The sequence below is a fragment of the Rattus norvegicus genome, chromosome 9, assembly GCF_021556685.1.
Source record: "Rattus norvegicus strain SHRSP/BbbUtx chromosome 9, alternate assembly SHRSP_T2T, whole genome shotgun sequence".
Classification (NCBI taxonomy): Eukaryota; Metazoa; Chordata; class Mammalia; order Rodentia; family Muridae; genus Rattus; species Rattus norvegicus.
Genome location: NC_141542.1, coordinates 108,153,358 through 108,170,764, shown reverse-complemented (window position 1 = coordinate 108,170,764; position 17,407 = coordinate 108,153,358). Strand labels below are relative to the sequence as shown.

Here is a 17,407-nt window from a genome sequence, read left to right as displayed (position 1 = left end):
TGAATTTATTTGGTAAGAACTGGGATTGTAAGTGGCTGAATATTTTTATTCTTGGTTCTAAAATGGAATTTCTAGTTAGAAGTACTTTATCTGTTTGGTTCAGATTTTTCTTTACCTGTTTTGACAGGACAAGGTGTGGTCTTGGAGCGTTCCATCTACAGTGACTTTGTCTTCCTGGAGGCAATGTACAACCAGGGCTTCATCCGAAAGCAGTGTAAGTTGTTTAATACGCCCAATGGCAGAAGGTGAGGCCCTTATTCTGAATTAAATAAGTGCTTTGGTATACCATATTCCCTGGGGAGAAGGGAGCTCACCAAGTTCCCATTGTCCTCTTCTTCCCAAGTATCTATTGTCCCTTCACTTACCCTGTAAGCAAGGTGGAATCCTGATGCTCAGGAATACTCAGGCATCCCACAGCTCCCACAGCCCTTCCCTAGGAGACCCCTGACCCTCAGTTCAGCCTACAGCCTCACTAGTTTTCCTTGGCCTGGGTAACTAATTGTGCTGAACTCTCTGGTTTCCAGCATCTTGGGTTGTTTTTCTTTCCCCTCTGTTCTGCACAGTTGCCAGTGCCATTGTTCCCTCCAAATTGATGAGCCTATCTTAGGAGCATTGGCAGTGGTTGTGTCATTGGCAGATAGCAAAGGAGAAAGATTAAAAGGCTGTTGTTAAAGTAGTCTGGCCTGGGAAACCGAGGGAGGTTGGTGTATCTGTAAAGTTTGGGCAGTGCTGTGCTTGGCCTGGATCAGTTTCAGTGTCTCGTGTGCCCCATGGCTGCATCAGTGGGCACTGAATTCTGGAGGTTGGTGTGACTGTACTTCATCAGGGAAACTGAGGCAAACAAAGGAATGGTTGCATTCTGAGACTCTGGCTCTTGCTGTGGCCCTGCTGGTGACTAGAGGTCATGTACTTATATGTGTGGAGACAGAAAGAGTGGGCGGAAACATTTTGCTTCTGCCTGGGGAGAAGCCTGCCCTGTACGTGCCCAGCAGCTGTGGAGGTTGGTCAGAAGGTATTTCTGAGAGCCACTGTGAGCACGGTTCTGGTTCACTAAGCAAGACGTTTGCTATCCTAGGGCAGGGCATTAAGGCAGCAGAAGCGAGGAGTGGCAGAACAGCACCCCTGACTCCCCTCAGCTGACCCAGAGTGCTGTAGAGGAGCACCCCGCAATCTGGCCAATGTGTGGCAGGGGAAGGAGTTATTGCCAGGGACAGCTCCTGTGGTAAATGGTCTTCAGGGATTTCCACCGAGTGCAGAAAGGAGTGAGGACAGCGAATCGTCAGCATTAGGCGAGTGCTGTTGTAGGGGAGCTGGAGGCTGGCCAGTGGCAGTGTTGGAGTGGTAATCAGGGGTGGAAAAGTAAGGACTGGCACCTCATTAGGGTGGGAAGCTCGGATAAGTTCTGGAAGTACTAAGGGGCCACTGAGCATACAAGTGTGAGAAGGAAGATTTGCTAGTTAAGTGGTCACAGGAATGTCTGGAGAGAGCATGTGTGGCAGGGGAAAGTCTAAGGGAAGGAGGCCAGCTGGGAGGAAGTGGGAAGGGAGCAGGTGGCCTAGGTTGGAGGACACTGGTAGTAGGAACGATCGACTCCCGAGGCTGAAGTTGACAAGAAGGGGACAGTGGTCACTCTTGCAGAAGCACAGCAGAAGTGCGATGGAAGACCACTTTCTAGGATGAAGAGGAGTCAGGAGGCTGCACGGTGGGCTTCTGTTTTCTAATGTTGGGTGTGAGATTCTCTGCGATGGGCTCAGGATACACCTACAGACAGATTCATGCTGCTGAGGCCTGAGGAATGGGTGTCAGCACTGACAGTGGGTGGGCCTGTTTCAACTTGACAGTGCCCATGAGTGACAACAGGCAGCCGGGTCCTGGATACAGTATCTGAGGAGGTGGAACCCCAAAGGGTGAAGCTCCATGGCTACGTGTACACAGGATAGCTGAAGGGAGGGAGGGCCCATGCCATGTGTGCTGTGTACAAGGGTAGCTGAAGGGAGGGAGGGGCCCATGCCACGTGTGCTATAGCAGGTGGCCCTTGGATTTCATCTAGTCAGTCCTGAGAACCAGGATAGGGACAAGCATATTAGCTAATGTCAGTGGCTTCCAGGGAGGGGGAAATGGCCTGAGGAAGGGATGTTGACTTAATAAGTAGGCAAATGGAGACGGGACAGAGGAAGCCAACAGAGGGCAAGGCTGGTACATTGCAGGCCTAGCAAGCAGGGCAAGGCATGGCTTTGTCCCTGTGTAGGTTTGGTCAGGGCAGTTGGGGCAGATGCCCATGGGCATGCCTCCTTCATCACACTTTTCCTGCTCTTGCTTGGTTCTCCTTGGTCTCTGTCACAGGCCAGTCCAAAATAGCCTTCAACACAGTGACTGCAAGGGTCACTGGAATGTTTGGAAGGGAAGCGTCTTTCCATAGGCCTTAGTGTGAGCACTCACTTGTCACTTCTGGATGATTTACCATAGAAACAGTGCTTTCTCAACACTGCGTAGAGGTATCCAAGTGTGGATAGCCCACTGTGAGCCTAGTGCATTCTCCCTGCTGGGTAGTGTGGATGGGGTGTGTGCGATGACCCTGGCTTGTTCTTTCTAATAAAAGAGTGCTCATCAGGACTGTGGTGTCTGTGTTGGGTGCCGAGGTAAGATGACTGTGGCAGTCACAGTGCCCCGCTTCATTTCCGTGTTAGTCTGATTCTGTAGATGCTTACATGTAGTCCATCAAAGTCTCTGAGACATGCTGAACCCAGGTTAGTGTAGCCTATGTTCTTCAGCTGAATTCTTTGTGAAATATTTAGAACTCCCCACAGAGGAGATTCTTATCTGTGTATTGTAAAGAAATAGCTGCACAGTGGGTGTGTCATGCTTCCCAGGTCAAGCAGCATATGAGAATGCTGGTGTACCTCTGACTTGCCCAGGAAGTGAGGTAGACACACTCAGGGCCTGTCCTGTGGGCAGTGGTGAGCGTAAGTCATGACTTAGAACCTCATGTGCCAGAAGAAGCCTGTGGCCGTCTGGAGTGTGATGATGGTGGTCTCTCTTGTAGGTGTGGACCACTATAATGAAATTAAGCGGCTTACTCTTCCAGAGTACCTGCCACCACATGCAGTCATCTATATCGATGTGCCTGTGTCAGAAATACAGAGCAGGATCCAGAAGAAAGGAGATGTAAGTCATTACCCTTAAGAGCCGCGTGCCTGCATGTTCTTGTGATCAGCATGTATGTGACAGGTGCCGGTTCCCAGTGGCCTTTATAGGTTGGCACACATGTCCCAGTCAAGAGCACACATCTGTCCCTGAGTCATTCTTGTGGGGAGACAGAGAGAGCACCTCATTTACCCTGCCTGGATTTTTCTCTCCTGTAAGAGTCTCATGCCCTCTTGTCCTGGAAATGAAAGTGATTTGGATGTCCTTCACATGTCCTGATTCTATAGAGAGGCCTGTGTGTGCTCCATCCATTTCCAGCTGCCTTTTGGTTGGCACTCTGAGAGATTGGTGGATGCTGCTCATAGAGAAGACCTGGCCTTTGCATGCCGTGGTAGAGATACAGACTGTGTTCACCTTCGTAGACAGAGTGCATTGCACTTCCTCTCTGCCCTAGGTGCCAGGGCCAAAGGCACTCAGGAAATGAATGGCTCTTTTCTTTTTCTGAAGAGCTTTAGTGAGATGTGATTTATGCACGCAGCTGAAATTTACAACTGAGCTTTAGCAAACTTATCAATCATGGCAGCTCCCATCACAGTCCAGTCTTAGAATAGTTTCATAGTTCAGTTTTCAAGTGTTTATTTTAGAAGTCAAATCAGTAGGCCTAATCGTTTTCCTCTCACTTCTCCTCCTTCCCACAGTGTTTCTTGAGTACCTCTGTTCTAGGTTACAGGGTGCTGGGACTGTGTGCTCACTGGGAAGGGGTCCCCACTCCAATAGCTCAGGTTCTAGGAGAGGAGTGCATAGTGAGCAAGGAAACAGTCACAGAAGATGACCCAGGGTGAAAGAACAAATCTTAGCTTGGGGTAAACTGTCAAGTTTTAAATACTGAAATTTGCCACTCTTGATTGAATTTTAAAATGTTTCGGAATTGTCTTCAGATGACAAGGGAAGTGAGAGAGTGAAAGAATGAGTGGGGTTGGTAAGGAAGGAATGCTGGAAGTGGGGCAGCTGGAGAGAGCAGGTCTGCCAGTCTAGGGAGGAGGGTGTCCATCATTTGGTGGGGAGTAGCAGAAAGACTGGCGGGTTTTTCCTGACCCTGATCTGTGTAGAGGAGGGTCATGACACAGGTTCGTCTGTAGTCAGGAGTCATTCTCACTGCCTATTCCCAGAGAAGAAAGAGTGCCTCCAGTTGTGGTTACAGTTTATATACATAACAATAAGAAAATGAGTCAAACACCTCCTGGGATGTTTTCTCTGCTTTCATTTAGCCACATGAAATGAAGGTCACCTCTGCCTATCTCCAAGACATCGAGGATGCCTACAAGAAAACCTTCCTCCCAAAAATGAGGTGAGCCCAGCACAGCGCTCACGTGTAAGACTCAGACTGCCTTATGGAGTCTGGAGCTGCACAACCCAGAGCGCTTTCTCTCCACTCAGAGCCTCAGGCTGCAGAGTCAGCAGGAGCTTTTTCAATTTGGGTTTTGTAAATTTATTTGGGTAGGGTTTTTTGTTTTTTGTTTTTGCTTTTAATTTTTTTCCCCTCCTGTTATATCCTTGAAATTCTTAGTGCTAAAAATAAATCTGGGCTCAAGTCCATGGCAAATCTTAGCACTAAAGTCCAGTGTATTCTTACTCAGGTAGTAAGGAGATACGTAGAAAGAACACTCAGCTTGAGTACACAGCCCTGTAGGTCCTCTGAGTGCACATCCTTCAGCGAAGTTAGGGTCAGCGCCACCAGACGGGCTGTCTTCCATCCCTGTTATGTTGAAGCATGAGGGACGTGTGCCTTCCTCACTCCAAGGCTCTCTGCCCTTGGCCTAAAGTGTTTAACAGATTGTTTGATACTGAAAACCTTCAGGGTGTTGTTACTTAAATCTACGAATAAAAACAAAATGAAGTGAGTGATCTTTGCCTCCGAATTCCAGGACACCCAGGTCACAGATGGGGGGACGCTTGTGTCAGAGCAAGGGGCTCTAGCGGTTGCTGAGCATTTGTACAGACCGTCTACCTGGAAATGCTGACCATGTGCTCTCATTTTGTCTTACAGTGAGATATGCGAGGTGTTGGTGTACAGTTCCTGGGAAGCTGAAGACTCAACCAAGGTGGGGTGATGCCAGCCCACAGCTTGATACACAGGGTTCCCCAGAGCACATGGGATTTGATGCCTACTAGTTTACAAGCATTGGCATTTCATAATCAAATGGCAAAATCTACCCCAAGAGCCCTGCTCGTCATCCTCCCTGAGCTAGGAAGCTTTGACTCTTTATAAAAACAGCCTGGTGGACATGATCCTAACATAGACAACAGAGATGCTAAATGCCCTGGGACTTATATCAAAAAACATGACAGAACCTTGCATTAGTGTAGAGGAAAAGCTTATCATTTAAAGAGAACCGTTTTCCTTAAGTCTGCATTTTGTGAAATTCTACTTAGTCTTGATGGAGTTTTCAGGGAACTTAATGAGTAACAACCAAGAAAATTCTGACAAAAAGTAATTCAGGACATCTGCGCTCCCATTTCAGAAGCGTACGGAAAAGATTGCGTCCTTAGTGCAGGAATAACGGATCATCCAGTCAGCGCGAGTTTGCTTTGGTTCACCAGACTCCAAGAACAGTGCGGGAAGACTACCACTATCTTAGTTTTCTCAGAGTTCCTTCAAGATAATAATAATTAAAAAGTGAAATAAGAGGAGAAAGGTCATTTCTTAAATGGTATTAAGGTAAATAAATATCCATTTGGTGAAAAAGCAGAAACAAGTTCGAGGCCAGCCTGAAGTACACAGTAAAGTCAAGACCAGTTTGGGCTGCATAATGAGACTCTGTTAACAATAACAAGAACTAATACCCCACCCCAGACCCCATCCCTGAGTTCTGCTTCATATTCATTGTATCTAAAGCTTCAATTACCAGCAAACAGGCCGAGGCTTGTTCGTAGTTCCAGAACTTGGGAAGCAGAGCAAGATTATTGCAAGTGTGGGGCAGCCTGGTCTACATAGTGAATTCCAGGCTAGCCAGGGCTACATAGCAAGACCTAATGTCAAACAGAAGTGAAGGTCAGGAAAGGGTTAGTAAACAATAAGAAGCATAGAAATTCAAAACGTGAGTGCCAGCTCAGGCTCCTCCTCCGACCTGCAGAGGTGTGTGGGCCGCCTGAGGGATCAGTTCCTCTGAGCAGAGGGCAGGAGGAAGGGGACCTGGTGAGCTCTGCTGTACTCTAGAGTGGCTCTGCTGCTTCCTCCTGTAAGCATTCTTTTGAGTTCCTGGCTTGTCCTACCTAGACTAAAAGGCTAGTTTCACTACCTTCCTGGACCAACACCAACTTGTTCATATTCAGTTTATTTTTGTACCTTTGATTGGTGTTTAGACGTATGTTTAGATGATTTATCTTAGAATAATGTACCTTGGGCCTTTAAGTGAGGTTGGAGCTGGGCATGTTCTGGAGGAGCAGTGAGTGTGGGAAGATTGCCTCTGCCTCTGAAGGGCAGGACTGGAGGCCTGGGCTCCCCAAGCATATGTTGGTGTTCAGGTTCCTCTGCTTGCCTGTGTGGCTGTCTTCCCTTCCAGAAGGAACTTGTTTGGGAAGATAAGGGTACTGTCTTTAGTGTTGGCTCTCCTCTTTGTTCCTGCCTTCCGTCTTCAGGCAGCTTCTGTCCCTTTGCTGTTTTGGGATGTTGATGAGGCAGGCTCATGCTGAACCCACTCAAGTGCCACCGTTTTGTTCTTCTTTCATTTGTATGTCTTCCTGGTTTGTGTGATTCTGCCAAGGCTTTGTAAACTTGCAGTGCTGCCTCATTCACAGTTCTGAGCTGGGCCTCTCTGTTTCTATTGTTTTAGGTGGTAGAGGACATTGAGTACCTTAACTACAACAAAGGACCTTGGCTTAAACAGGATGATCGGACCTTTCACAACCTGCGGATGCTGTGAGTCAGCGGGGAGCTTTGGGGCGGGAACAAAGTACTCCTGGGTGTACACACTGCTGCGCGCAGACAGTTTTTAAGTAATGAACACTTCAGTTTAGTTGTCAACGCTGCGCGCAGACAGTTTTTAAGTAATGAACACTTCAGTTTAGTTGTCAACTGCGCCAGCCAGGGCTGATGTGTTTGCCCTTTTTCCTTCTGAACAACTCTTGGTGGGCTCATGTGTAGTGGTTTGTCATTATCAAAAAAGGTCCCCTTCCTGTCATTATTTTGCTTCTACTCTGCCAGGTTTGGTTTTAGTTTGAAAGACTTTAGGAGCAAATAAAATTTCTGCTCTTAGCATCTCGTGGGAGATGCAAGTACACTAGAGCATGGAACCATTGAGTTGTAAAGGCCACTCCCAAGTCTGACCCTGGGCAGCTTCAGACACAGGGCTGAGTCCTGCTTCCTCAGACCCTTTCATTGCAAAGATACATGCACCTCGGTCATTCAGCCCCCACTCGCTTCCTCCCTCCAGTTAGGACTGCTGGGAACATCTTCCTGCATCACACATAGCAGAGAAACTTCTGTACAAAAGTAGCCTCGGGGAGCTTCCCAGCTAACTTAACACACAGAGAACCTCGAGTCTCTGAGGTAGCAGAGACCCATTGTCTGTTACCACTGTGTCTGTCAGCAAGCTTGCAGCCCTCTGTTGGACCATGGGTACATCCTGAGCAGGTCACCCACTGAGGGCTCATAGGCAGAGTTGGGTGCCTTGTATTTCAGTAGAGGATATGCTAGCGACTTCCAGGACGCAGGTTACTTTCTTTGAGCATAAGAATTGTTACTGGGCAGACTGTGCAGATAAGTACACTGTATAACTGCTGATTGTTTTCTTTTATTGCAAGATTATTTTGTAGAAACTTGGTAGTGAATATCTTATCTGTAAAGAAGCACAGTTAGGGTTGAGAGATAACCTAGTTAACTAGTAAGGAACCTGAGTTAAGATTCTAGGCACCCCCATGAACATCTAGGTTTAGTTGTGCATGCTTGTGTGGAGGCAGAGGGATCCCTGGGCCTTGCTTGCTGACCAGCCAGTCAAGCCAATTCATTAAGTAAGAGACCCTATCTCAAATAAGATTGAGAGAGAATGAGGAAGACTCAGAATTACGCTCTGGCCTCTATACACATTAGAGACATAAACATGCACACATGCATTTGCACACATACAAGAACATGAATGTGTGCACATAGATACACAGTGATGCAGTATAATTAAGTAAAAATCAAAGGAAACCACCATTTTGTTCCAGAGAAAAGAGTTGCCTTGGCGTGCAGTTTCTAAATCTCATTTACACTCCTGGTTGCTTTGTGCTTTGAGTCTTCTGCTGCTGGTGACTGTCACATGGCCAGCTGTTGGTGTTCGTTGACAGCTTTGTTTTCAAGTGATGGTTTTCATTGTTCTCGCAGCTCTCTTCATCCCAGAGTAGACAGCTCAGTTAGACCCTCTGTCCTCAAAGCCCAGGTCCATTCAGTTTCCCTTAGCACTGCTTTTCCTGCAGCCTACACATCAGATAAAGAATATTCTTAGTTTCACGAAGGTAAAATATTTTCAGAATTCTGTTGAGTCTTTCCTTGTCTCACATGATTTAGGAGTACGTTATTTGGTGTTATATCTGTTATTCCCACCTAACATTCTTCCCCCCATCCCCAAACCCCACTGTCATCTGTAAACATTCTGCCTGTTTTTCTTCTTTCACCTCCATTCAGGTGTCTTTCTGGCTGGCATGCCTTTTGCCTTGGCACATGCTCCATTGAGCAGACAGTGTGGGTTCTGCTATGGGACAGGGATGCTGAGCCTGCCTGTTGATAGAGCCGAGGCCTGTGGTGACTGCGTCATCTGTGCCCTCTGTGGGATCTGTCAGCTCTGAAAGGGAGCTAAAGCCCAAGCAGTGCCTCCCAGGCCTCCATTGAGTCCTTTTATTTTGCCCTCCCTGTGTTTCAATTGTTGTTGTCAAGTATGTCTTCTAATTAGAAAATGTTCATCTGCATGTGCCTGCTGGTTCCCTTTGTTTTGTAATTTCCTCAGTCTGAAATGTTATATTAAGGAGACTTCTGCTCTCAGCAGAGGCATGGCATCTTTTTGTCCATTCTTTTACTTTTATAATCTCAATTTTAAGTCATTTTTCCTACTCAGCAAGTAGTTAGGTCTTGTTTCTTCATATTGTCTGACAGTTGTATCTTCTATACTTGGACCTTCTATAGTAAAATGAGCAGTCCTCTTGGAATCCATTTCTCCATAGTCTGTGCTTTCTACTTATTACATGGTTTTTTTCCCCATCTCTGAATTCAGCTGATCCTTTATATATTCTACTTTGTATTATCATTTCATACTTTAGAAACCGTACAGTTTCAGTTGCTGTGTTTCCTGTCCTTCCACGTCATCTGGGTCCAGTGCTGTTCCACGGGAGGGCAGGTGGCTGACAGCGGGTGCACCTGTCCCTCACAGCACTGCTGGCCTCGTTCCATGCTGACGCAAGACGTCACCTCAGTATGTTGTCACTGTCATCTAAGAAATGGGCAGTTAGCCTGCTTTAGCCACAACATCAGCCAAGGTTGTTGTTGTTGTAGTTTTGTGTTGTTTTGTTTTTTAAATATTGTGACTGCTGAGTATGTGGAGACTTCCTTCTCAGTACTCTTTAGGCATTGTGACGTAACAGCTGTGTCTACAGAGAGGATTACGGAAAGTGTGTGGCTGGAAACATGGAGGCTGTGTGATATTACTGTGCTTTTTATATCCTTAGAGTTTGCTATCCTCCCTTGAATGGGGTGTGTGTGTGTGTGTGTGTGTGTGTGTGTGTGTGTGTGTGTGTGTTAGTGTGATTTATTAAATTGGTTCTGTTGTGATAATCGAGCAATAGCTCTTTCACCCAGGAGGGGCTGAGACTGGCAGGCAGATGTTCAGGCCACGAGATTGGATTTCTCTCTAGTCCCCGTCTGGTGCCAAAGGTCTGAAGGATCCTAGAGTCTTAGGTGTACATTAGAATCCTGAACAAGTTGTCTCTAACATTGGTGCATGAATGCTGCAACAACAGGATAGATGGACTTGCCAGCAAGAATTAGGACAAGCAGAAGGAAGCAGTTGCCTCCTCCTGTAGCCCTGACCATCCAGCCAAAATATTGTCCACAGCCCATAAATCAATATACAGACAATCACGCATCCGGCAATTTCTCCTTCCAAGTAAAATGTCCAACCATGTACACTGCCCATAGTGGTGCTCACTGTGAAGGTTTCCCTACCCTTTAGGGTTCTCCAGAAGGTAGCATGTGCTTTGAATCAGCATTCAGTCTATTGTAATGCTTCCCCTATAGCCAGTCTAGGTCTCAGGGAATGAAAATGAGAATGATTCCACTCACTCTCACTGTCACCCCTAGTATCCCAGTAAGAAAAATTTTGCTTCCTGACTCTATGGCCTTATTCCCTGCTGTCCTAGAAGTTTGGGTACTAGAGAGTAGGCTGTTGCTGTGAAGAACTTGTTTTAAGGAACCTGGAAGGCTTCAGTGTTTTGGATTAGTAAAGTAGTTGAACTTTGTAAGCAGAACTTAATGGACTCTTCTAGTTAGAACTTGAAAGTCAGTAGCACTGAGGGTCATACTCATGTATGGAGTTTACTAACAACTAGTCTGTGATATCTTGGCAAAGAATCTGGCTGCCTTCTGCCCTTGTCCTGAGAACTTACTTGAAGTTAATTAAGTCTATTAAAAATTAGACTAATCTCTTTGGCAGAGGAAATTTCAAGAGAGCATAGCATTGAGTGGTTTGATTATTATTGGTAACCCATATATAGTTCTACACTGAAAAAGGGCAAATGGAACAGAAAGAAGTAACAACATACATAATTTGGAGAAAAAAGCACTAGGAAGTTTAATGTTTACAGCCAAGGCATCTCTGTCCTTAGATCAGCTAAAGGAGAGTCCACTGTTCCTAATTGGAGAACTAATATGCCAGGGCACAACCTCATCCAGCTAAGCTCCCACCTTAGGAGGAAGCTTGAGTGGTTTCTCTAGAAAGCTTCAACATACCAGTGTGGTCAAAGGCAAAGGGGGGCCATCCCAAGCTGGCTTCTGAGCTGGGCAGTGTGAGGGGCTATCCCAAGCTGGCTTCTGAGCTTGGCAGTGTTATCTAAATGGTATTGGCTCTAGAGGCATGAAATACACAAGAACTGAGGAGTCAGGAATTCTTCCATGGTTTCAGAGAGCTGAGTCCAAGCAGCGTGTAGCAGGGGAGTCCCTGCATGAAAACTGCTCTAAGAGTACAGGAGGCCATATAAGTTCATTGCATGAAGCTGAAAATGTAAAGGCTGGTTTGCTGGAGATGCCATGAGATGTTTGTCAGGAAGGACTCCAGGAAGTGGAGCTGCTGTGACTCATGGAGCCTCTGCCTGTCTTGCCTTACTCTGCCATGTGCTTTGGATTGAGTCTGGGGCTATAGTACTAAGTAGGGCCCCTCTAGTCATGCTAACCTCTCTTTCTCCCAAAGTCTACTCTGAAGTAATCTACTCCCTTGCGCTCTCTCTCTGACCCCGTTGCTCTCTGCTGTCGTGGTTTGATGTCCTCATTGGACCTCTGCTCCTGGTCAGTTACCAAGTGCCCTCCAGAGGTTGGTCTGTTTTATTTGCTTGTTTTTAAATTAAGAGAGTTCCTCTTTCCCTTTATAAAGAGTGCTCCAAAGCACTGACCTTCTGTTCCAGCGTTTGTTCAGGAATTGCAACCTCTGTCCTGGTCTAGCACCCAGGGATCTGAATCTCAGTGTTGAACTTCATTTCTTCACAGCCTGCCTTGTTACCACCATGACACCTCCTCTTAATGCTGTGGGTTTGTCACACAAATGTCTTGTGATCCTTGCTTTTTAGGATCAGGTATACTGAGCAGAGTGCATAAGCTAGCATTAGGGAAGAGAACTGTCTGAGATCCAAACAGACTCGCTGAGACTAGGGAATATTTCTGGCTTTTGACCTCCCACAGATAATACCATGTCATTTTCTAAATGTGATCTGAAACACGTGTTGATCTGGCCCATGCTTAAAAATCATAATTTTGGTAATTACTTAGTTATATGGTTATCAGGGTATAGAGCTGTGTCCTGTAATTTTCCCAGAGTTTGTGAGTTACAACATCCAATTAATTGCTTTTATTTCATTTACTGTGGCTATCCTTTCCCCGTGTTGTGTCCTCTCCTCAGTTTCATAACAGTTTTCAATGGTAATTTTGTTGATCTTAATTTCTTGAGTGAAAATTACGATCTGTTTTTCTGAGACAATTACTGTAAACATGCCACTTGCCAGTTATACTTACTTGCTCCAGAACTTGACCAGATTATTGCTTTAGAACATTTCTGTTTAATTTCAGTTACATTTGTCCTTGCACCCATCCCCCTCCCCAACCTCCCAGCCCCACCTGCTGCCCATGAGGCAGGCCCATTGCAGCTGCTGGAAGATCTAGTACTGTGGCAACAGATGCAAGTTCTCTACATAGTTTCAGGCAGAAGTGCAGCTCAGGAGGAAGTAAACAGACTGTGGAAGGTGGGAGAAACGTGAGCTTTCCCCTCTTGGAGAAATATTCAACCATAAAACCTTAGTTGCTGTTCTATTCTTTTCTGTTGTCTTGCTCAGCACTTCTGCTTAGTCTGTCCATGGTACTTCAGCCAGCCCGGGATACTCCATCACAACACAGTTGGACACTGGTGCTGTCTGTCTGTCCGTGGTACTTCAGCCAGCCTGGAGTACTCCATTACAGCACAGTTGGACACTGGTGTGGCTGGAGCATTGTTCTCAGCTGGGTTTTTCTATCTGCAGTGCTGAACCAAGAATGTATTGTATAAGCAGAACTCCTTATCGCCTTTGTGTTCTGAGTCATAGAAGGCTTCCCAGTGCCTTTGGTTTTTCATTATCTCTGATCAGGGATGTTATCTCTAGCCTATCCGACAAGTATGTGCTGAGGTGTACTGTGTCTCTGCTCATTCCTGTGAGCCCTGCTAAGAGTTGCTTCTCCAGGTTTAAGGAAGGTAGAGAACGGATTACTTTTAAAGCCTTCTTGTTCTTTTGGGGCATGTGTAAATTGTAATTTTGGCAAATTAAACATAGATGGCGCTGTTGTTCTATTGTTGTTCTGTGGTTCACGTACTTCCCGGACACCTCCCTTTGATATTTGTTAACATTTACTATGTACTTCATTTTTAGTGGAAATATTTTGTTACCACTTTTGACAAAATTAAACACTAGCAGGTACAGAGTAATTCTGTGTGTCACAGTAGAGAGCTGTGTGCATATGCTACTGGATAGTCAAGAAGAGGTGAGAAGGTTGTCGTCTGGTAGCTGTGGTGAGGGAGTGCTAGCAGTAGTGCCGGCGACCGTCTATAGCGCTGTGGAATCTCATCCAGCAGCTAATCAGAGTAAGCTTACGGAGCACAGCTACTGTGTCCTTACCAACTGCACTGTTCCCAGGTTTCCGCTGCTTTTAAATGGTTTCTTTTCTTTTGGTAGAAAAAAACCAACTGGATAGGATATGAAAACTAAGAAAAGCAATCTTAATCTTTGACTGTGTGACCTAAAGCAGTGCAGACCACATGGGAAGACGGGCAGGCAGGGCTACCTGATAGCTGTGCTTGGGGGACCTGAGTCACTGAACCATTGTGGAGTGGCTCATTTGTGCTAAGACACTAGACTCTGATCTTCCTGCCACCCACAAAGTTCAGCCTGACACAGTCTTCATTTCCCTGTGGTTTCTTGTGGAAGCATGACCAGTGGACCATGCACCATGCATTCCTCTTGGGTGGTTATAGTTGTGTGGGGACCTGGCTGTCTGCAGATTTACCGAGTGAGCCTGGATACTTCCTAGGTCCAACCACCAGGAGTCAGATACAATTATAGAATCTATACCTGGAAACTGCAGGCAAGAAACATCCTCTGTTGCCTTTACAACTGAGGTGTGGTTAAGTAGTATCTGTTGAAAATAATTACTTTATTTCTCGAGCTATAAGAATAAGAAAAGCTTTAGTGCCTTTTCCCCTCAGTTGTCTGGCCAGGTAGTCCAGGCTGGATTCAAACTTGTGGTAGTTTATTTGAGTTTGCTTCCCTAGTATTAGGGTTTCTAGCATTCACAGACTTTAAGCCTGCATGACTATACCCAGACTTAATGGGGGGGAGGGGTGCTTAAAAGTTTGTCTCTTCAAGCATAGCGGTTATGTTGAGCTCAACTTTGGAGAGAATGAGCTGTAAGAATTGTATAAACATTCTTGAATCAGCAGAGTGAAATGGTAAAGTAAGGGGAGAAGCCTACAGTTGGTATTGTTAGTACCAGAAATGAAGCTGACCCTTGAGAAGTATGGCCCCAGGTGCTACCTAGCAAAGGCCACGTGGTGCTGTCACATCACCATTAGTACCTGTGGAAGACACTGCAGTGCCTCCCCACTGGGATTGACGTTATCTTTCTAATGAGGGCATAGTGTGCATACTGTGGGGACCTGCCATCTGCTGGTAGATTTCTCCCTGCTATTGTGTGTAGCACACATCGGCTCCATTTTCCCATTTCCCAAACCCTTCATCCAGAGCCCACTATCTGAAGGCATCAGGGCTTCTCAGAACTCCCTCAGGTCTGGAGCTGTTTCAGCAGAAGAGCTTCATGCCCCAGAGATCTTCAAAAGAAGTGGTGCTTTGAAAATACCTTCTTGAGAACAGCATTTATCTTAGTTTTGCTTTGTTTTTTTAATTTATTTATTTTTATGTGCATTGGTGTTTTGCCTGCATGTAAGTCTGTGTGAAGGTGCAGATCCCCTGGAACTGGGGTTATAGACAGTTGTGAGTTGCTGTGCAGTTTCTGGGAATTGAACCCAGATCCTGTGGAAGAGCAGCCAGTGCTCTTAACTACTGAGCCATCTCTCCAGACCCTGTGAATATGTAAAGAGTCAAAAATATCTGCTTGATGGTCCACACTTTGATGGCTGTCGTCATCCATGTTTGTTTTACTTTTCAGGGTCCAGGATAAGAGAGAAGTGCTGAATTACACGACCGTCCCGGTTTACCTCCCAGAAATCACTATTGGAGCTCATCAGGGTAGCCGGATCTACGACAGCTTCAGAGAGGTGAGCCCTACTATGGCAGCAAAGTCAGGGATTCTGTGAAGAATTGGTCTGCTGCTGCCCCCTCAGTTCTAGTGATAAAGCAGTGAATCTTCAGACAGGCACCAGATCCAGTAACCTTCTGGGTGCATTGTCCTGATGACAAGTGCCCTCCATTCTTTAGCTGAGAGCTCCAATTGCACAGCTATGTCTGATGTCACCTCACTCCTTACAGTGCATCTAAGGCTCACCGTACATTTCTATGGAATGTTCTCCAGCCACGTGGTACAGTGCAGCAAAGGCGGCAGAGCTCATGCAGACATAGAGATAGCAGTTACCTCTCCCCGTGCCTTTCTCTAATTTACACATCTTCTTCACAAGTCTTTTGTTCCTCCATTGCTGTCATTTCCAGCTGTGTAGGCAGGGTCAGGGGCCTAACAAGAATGCACCAAGCAGCATATTGGGATGGGAAGAGTGTCCTGTCCATGGTCTACCACGGCATGTTGGTTACTGGAAAGTGAAATGCTCACCTGGAAGTGACACATGGCCAGCATCTGGAGGCAGCTGCAGGACTCCTGTCAGTTGAGCAGCAGAGGCTGTAGACCACTGGAAGCTTGGATTAAGGGTTCAGCGTGGCCACTTGTTTCCCCCCTCCTCTCCCTTGCTTAAAGGACTCAATATTTTCTTTTAAACAAATTGAAAATAATTGTATTCCCCATATAAATTTGGGAGCACATCCTTTTCACGGTCTGTGTCTAGACTGGCATCTTACCTGAGTGGATACAGCCGCTCCCTATGGCAGGTAGGGAGCACCAAGCATACACATGGTACACAAGCATACATCCAGATCCACGCTCCTTGCCTCCCTCTGCCGTACAGTAGTAGCCTCATTCGGATCCAGTCCACCCTCTGTCGGCTGCATCAGGAGGGTCTACAGCATTGCTGGACCTGCCTCCCTCCGACAGCCGTGGCCCCAGAGGTTGACCAGCTTAGTGCTTTCCCTGCCGTGCCTGTGACATGACCAGCTGTATCCTTATTCACAGAGCTTGCCTTCAGGGTTCTGCTTCTGAATGCTGCTCCAGCATCTTAGACTTTCTTCAGCTAGTATTTGCCCAGGATTTATTTTCTGTTCCCTTTCACATCAGCCTCCCTCTGGTTACCTGAAGGTATTCAAACAAACAAAAAGGCTCTAGTTATTCTGAGCCTTGGTAATATTTACCCTGTTACATTGGACATGGGCTGTCTCATAGTTCTTTCTGACCTGCCCTAAGTTTTTTGCTTTCTCTTTTATTTTACCTTTTGGGGATTATGTTTTTTTCTGGCTTTCATGTATGTCCCTCTGCTGCCAACTGGTCACCATTATGTTACTAGTTGACCACTCTAGTGATGAATCTGGTAGTTAAAATGGTCAACTTTGATATATTTGAGTCTAATATTGGTGGTTCTCCTGTTGCAGGCAGCGTAAAGTCACAGACTGTGTTGAGTCCTGTTTGCTCAATCCTCCGGTGAGCTGTTGTGATAATGTGTCTTAATTCTCTGTACATTTTAAGTCCCTCAAGTCCTTCTAAGGACTGTGAGACAGAGGTGATCAAGGTAGGGAAGCCCCTAACACTTGCCTGCTGCGGTTCACTCTTTTTGTGACTCCACTTCTGCTTAGGACCATTCCCAGGAAGACTTTGCTGCAACAAATTAAAGTGACTTGTATTTGATCTTCATTTATTTTTACTTTATTTTTAAATTTGTTTGGGAGAAATACTTCAAACTTTTTAAAATGATAATAGTGCCTGGAGAGATGGTTCAGCAGTTAAGAGCATGTCCTGTTGTGGAGGCCTGGGCTCAGTTCTTAGCCTTCACAGCTGTCTCACAACTGTTTATAACTCTGGTTGCAGGAGACTCTGTGCGTTCCTGTGTCTCCACTGGCACCAAGCATATACATGGTACACCAACATACATGCAGGCAAAATGAGCTAGGAACACCAGGCCTTTGGAGACTACAGGGTACTCAGTTGTTGACTGTCCCTCAGTCTGGTTTGTGGGTGAGATTCAGGCTATAGTTTTTGTGGAGGGAATATCAAAGAACTCATTTCCACTTCCTAGACCATATAGATTCTCATTGGCCCTATAGTTGCTTAACCTTGCCCTTTGGTCATGTGACTAAATATTCTGTGACTCCTTCACTCTTCAAAATCAGGAAGCTCTGGAGGGCGCTAAGACTGCAAACATGCTCTTCTGACAGATTTTTATACCAAAGT

The 17,407-nt window shown here is 46.1% G+C and overlaps 1 protein-coding gene across 7 annotated transcripts in view; it reads left to right on the top strand.

Annotated features, from left to right (window-relative positions):
- The window catches only part of Ndufa10 (NADH:ubiquinone oxidoreductase subunit A10), a 34,809-nt gene that overhangs the window by 6,192 nt on the left and 11,210 nt on the right, over nt 1-17,407 (top strand). For 5 of the 7 annotated variants that reach the window (XM_087567588.1, XM_087567594.1, XM_087567590.1 and 2 more), the window contains exons 4-10: nt 128-214; nt 3,044-3,165; nt 4,413-4,492; nt 5,192-5,246; nt 6,978-7,063; nt 15,071-15,179; nt 16,612-16,660. In XM_087567588.1, the coding sequence (XP_087423714.1) occupies nt 128-214; nt 3,044-3,165; nt 4,413-4,492; nt 5,192-5,246; nt 6,978-7,063; nt 15,071-15,179; nt 16,612-16,620 (548 nt within the window). In that variant the 3' untranslated portion in view covers nt 16,621-16,660. 7 annotated transcript variants of the gene reach the window in all.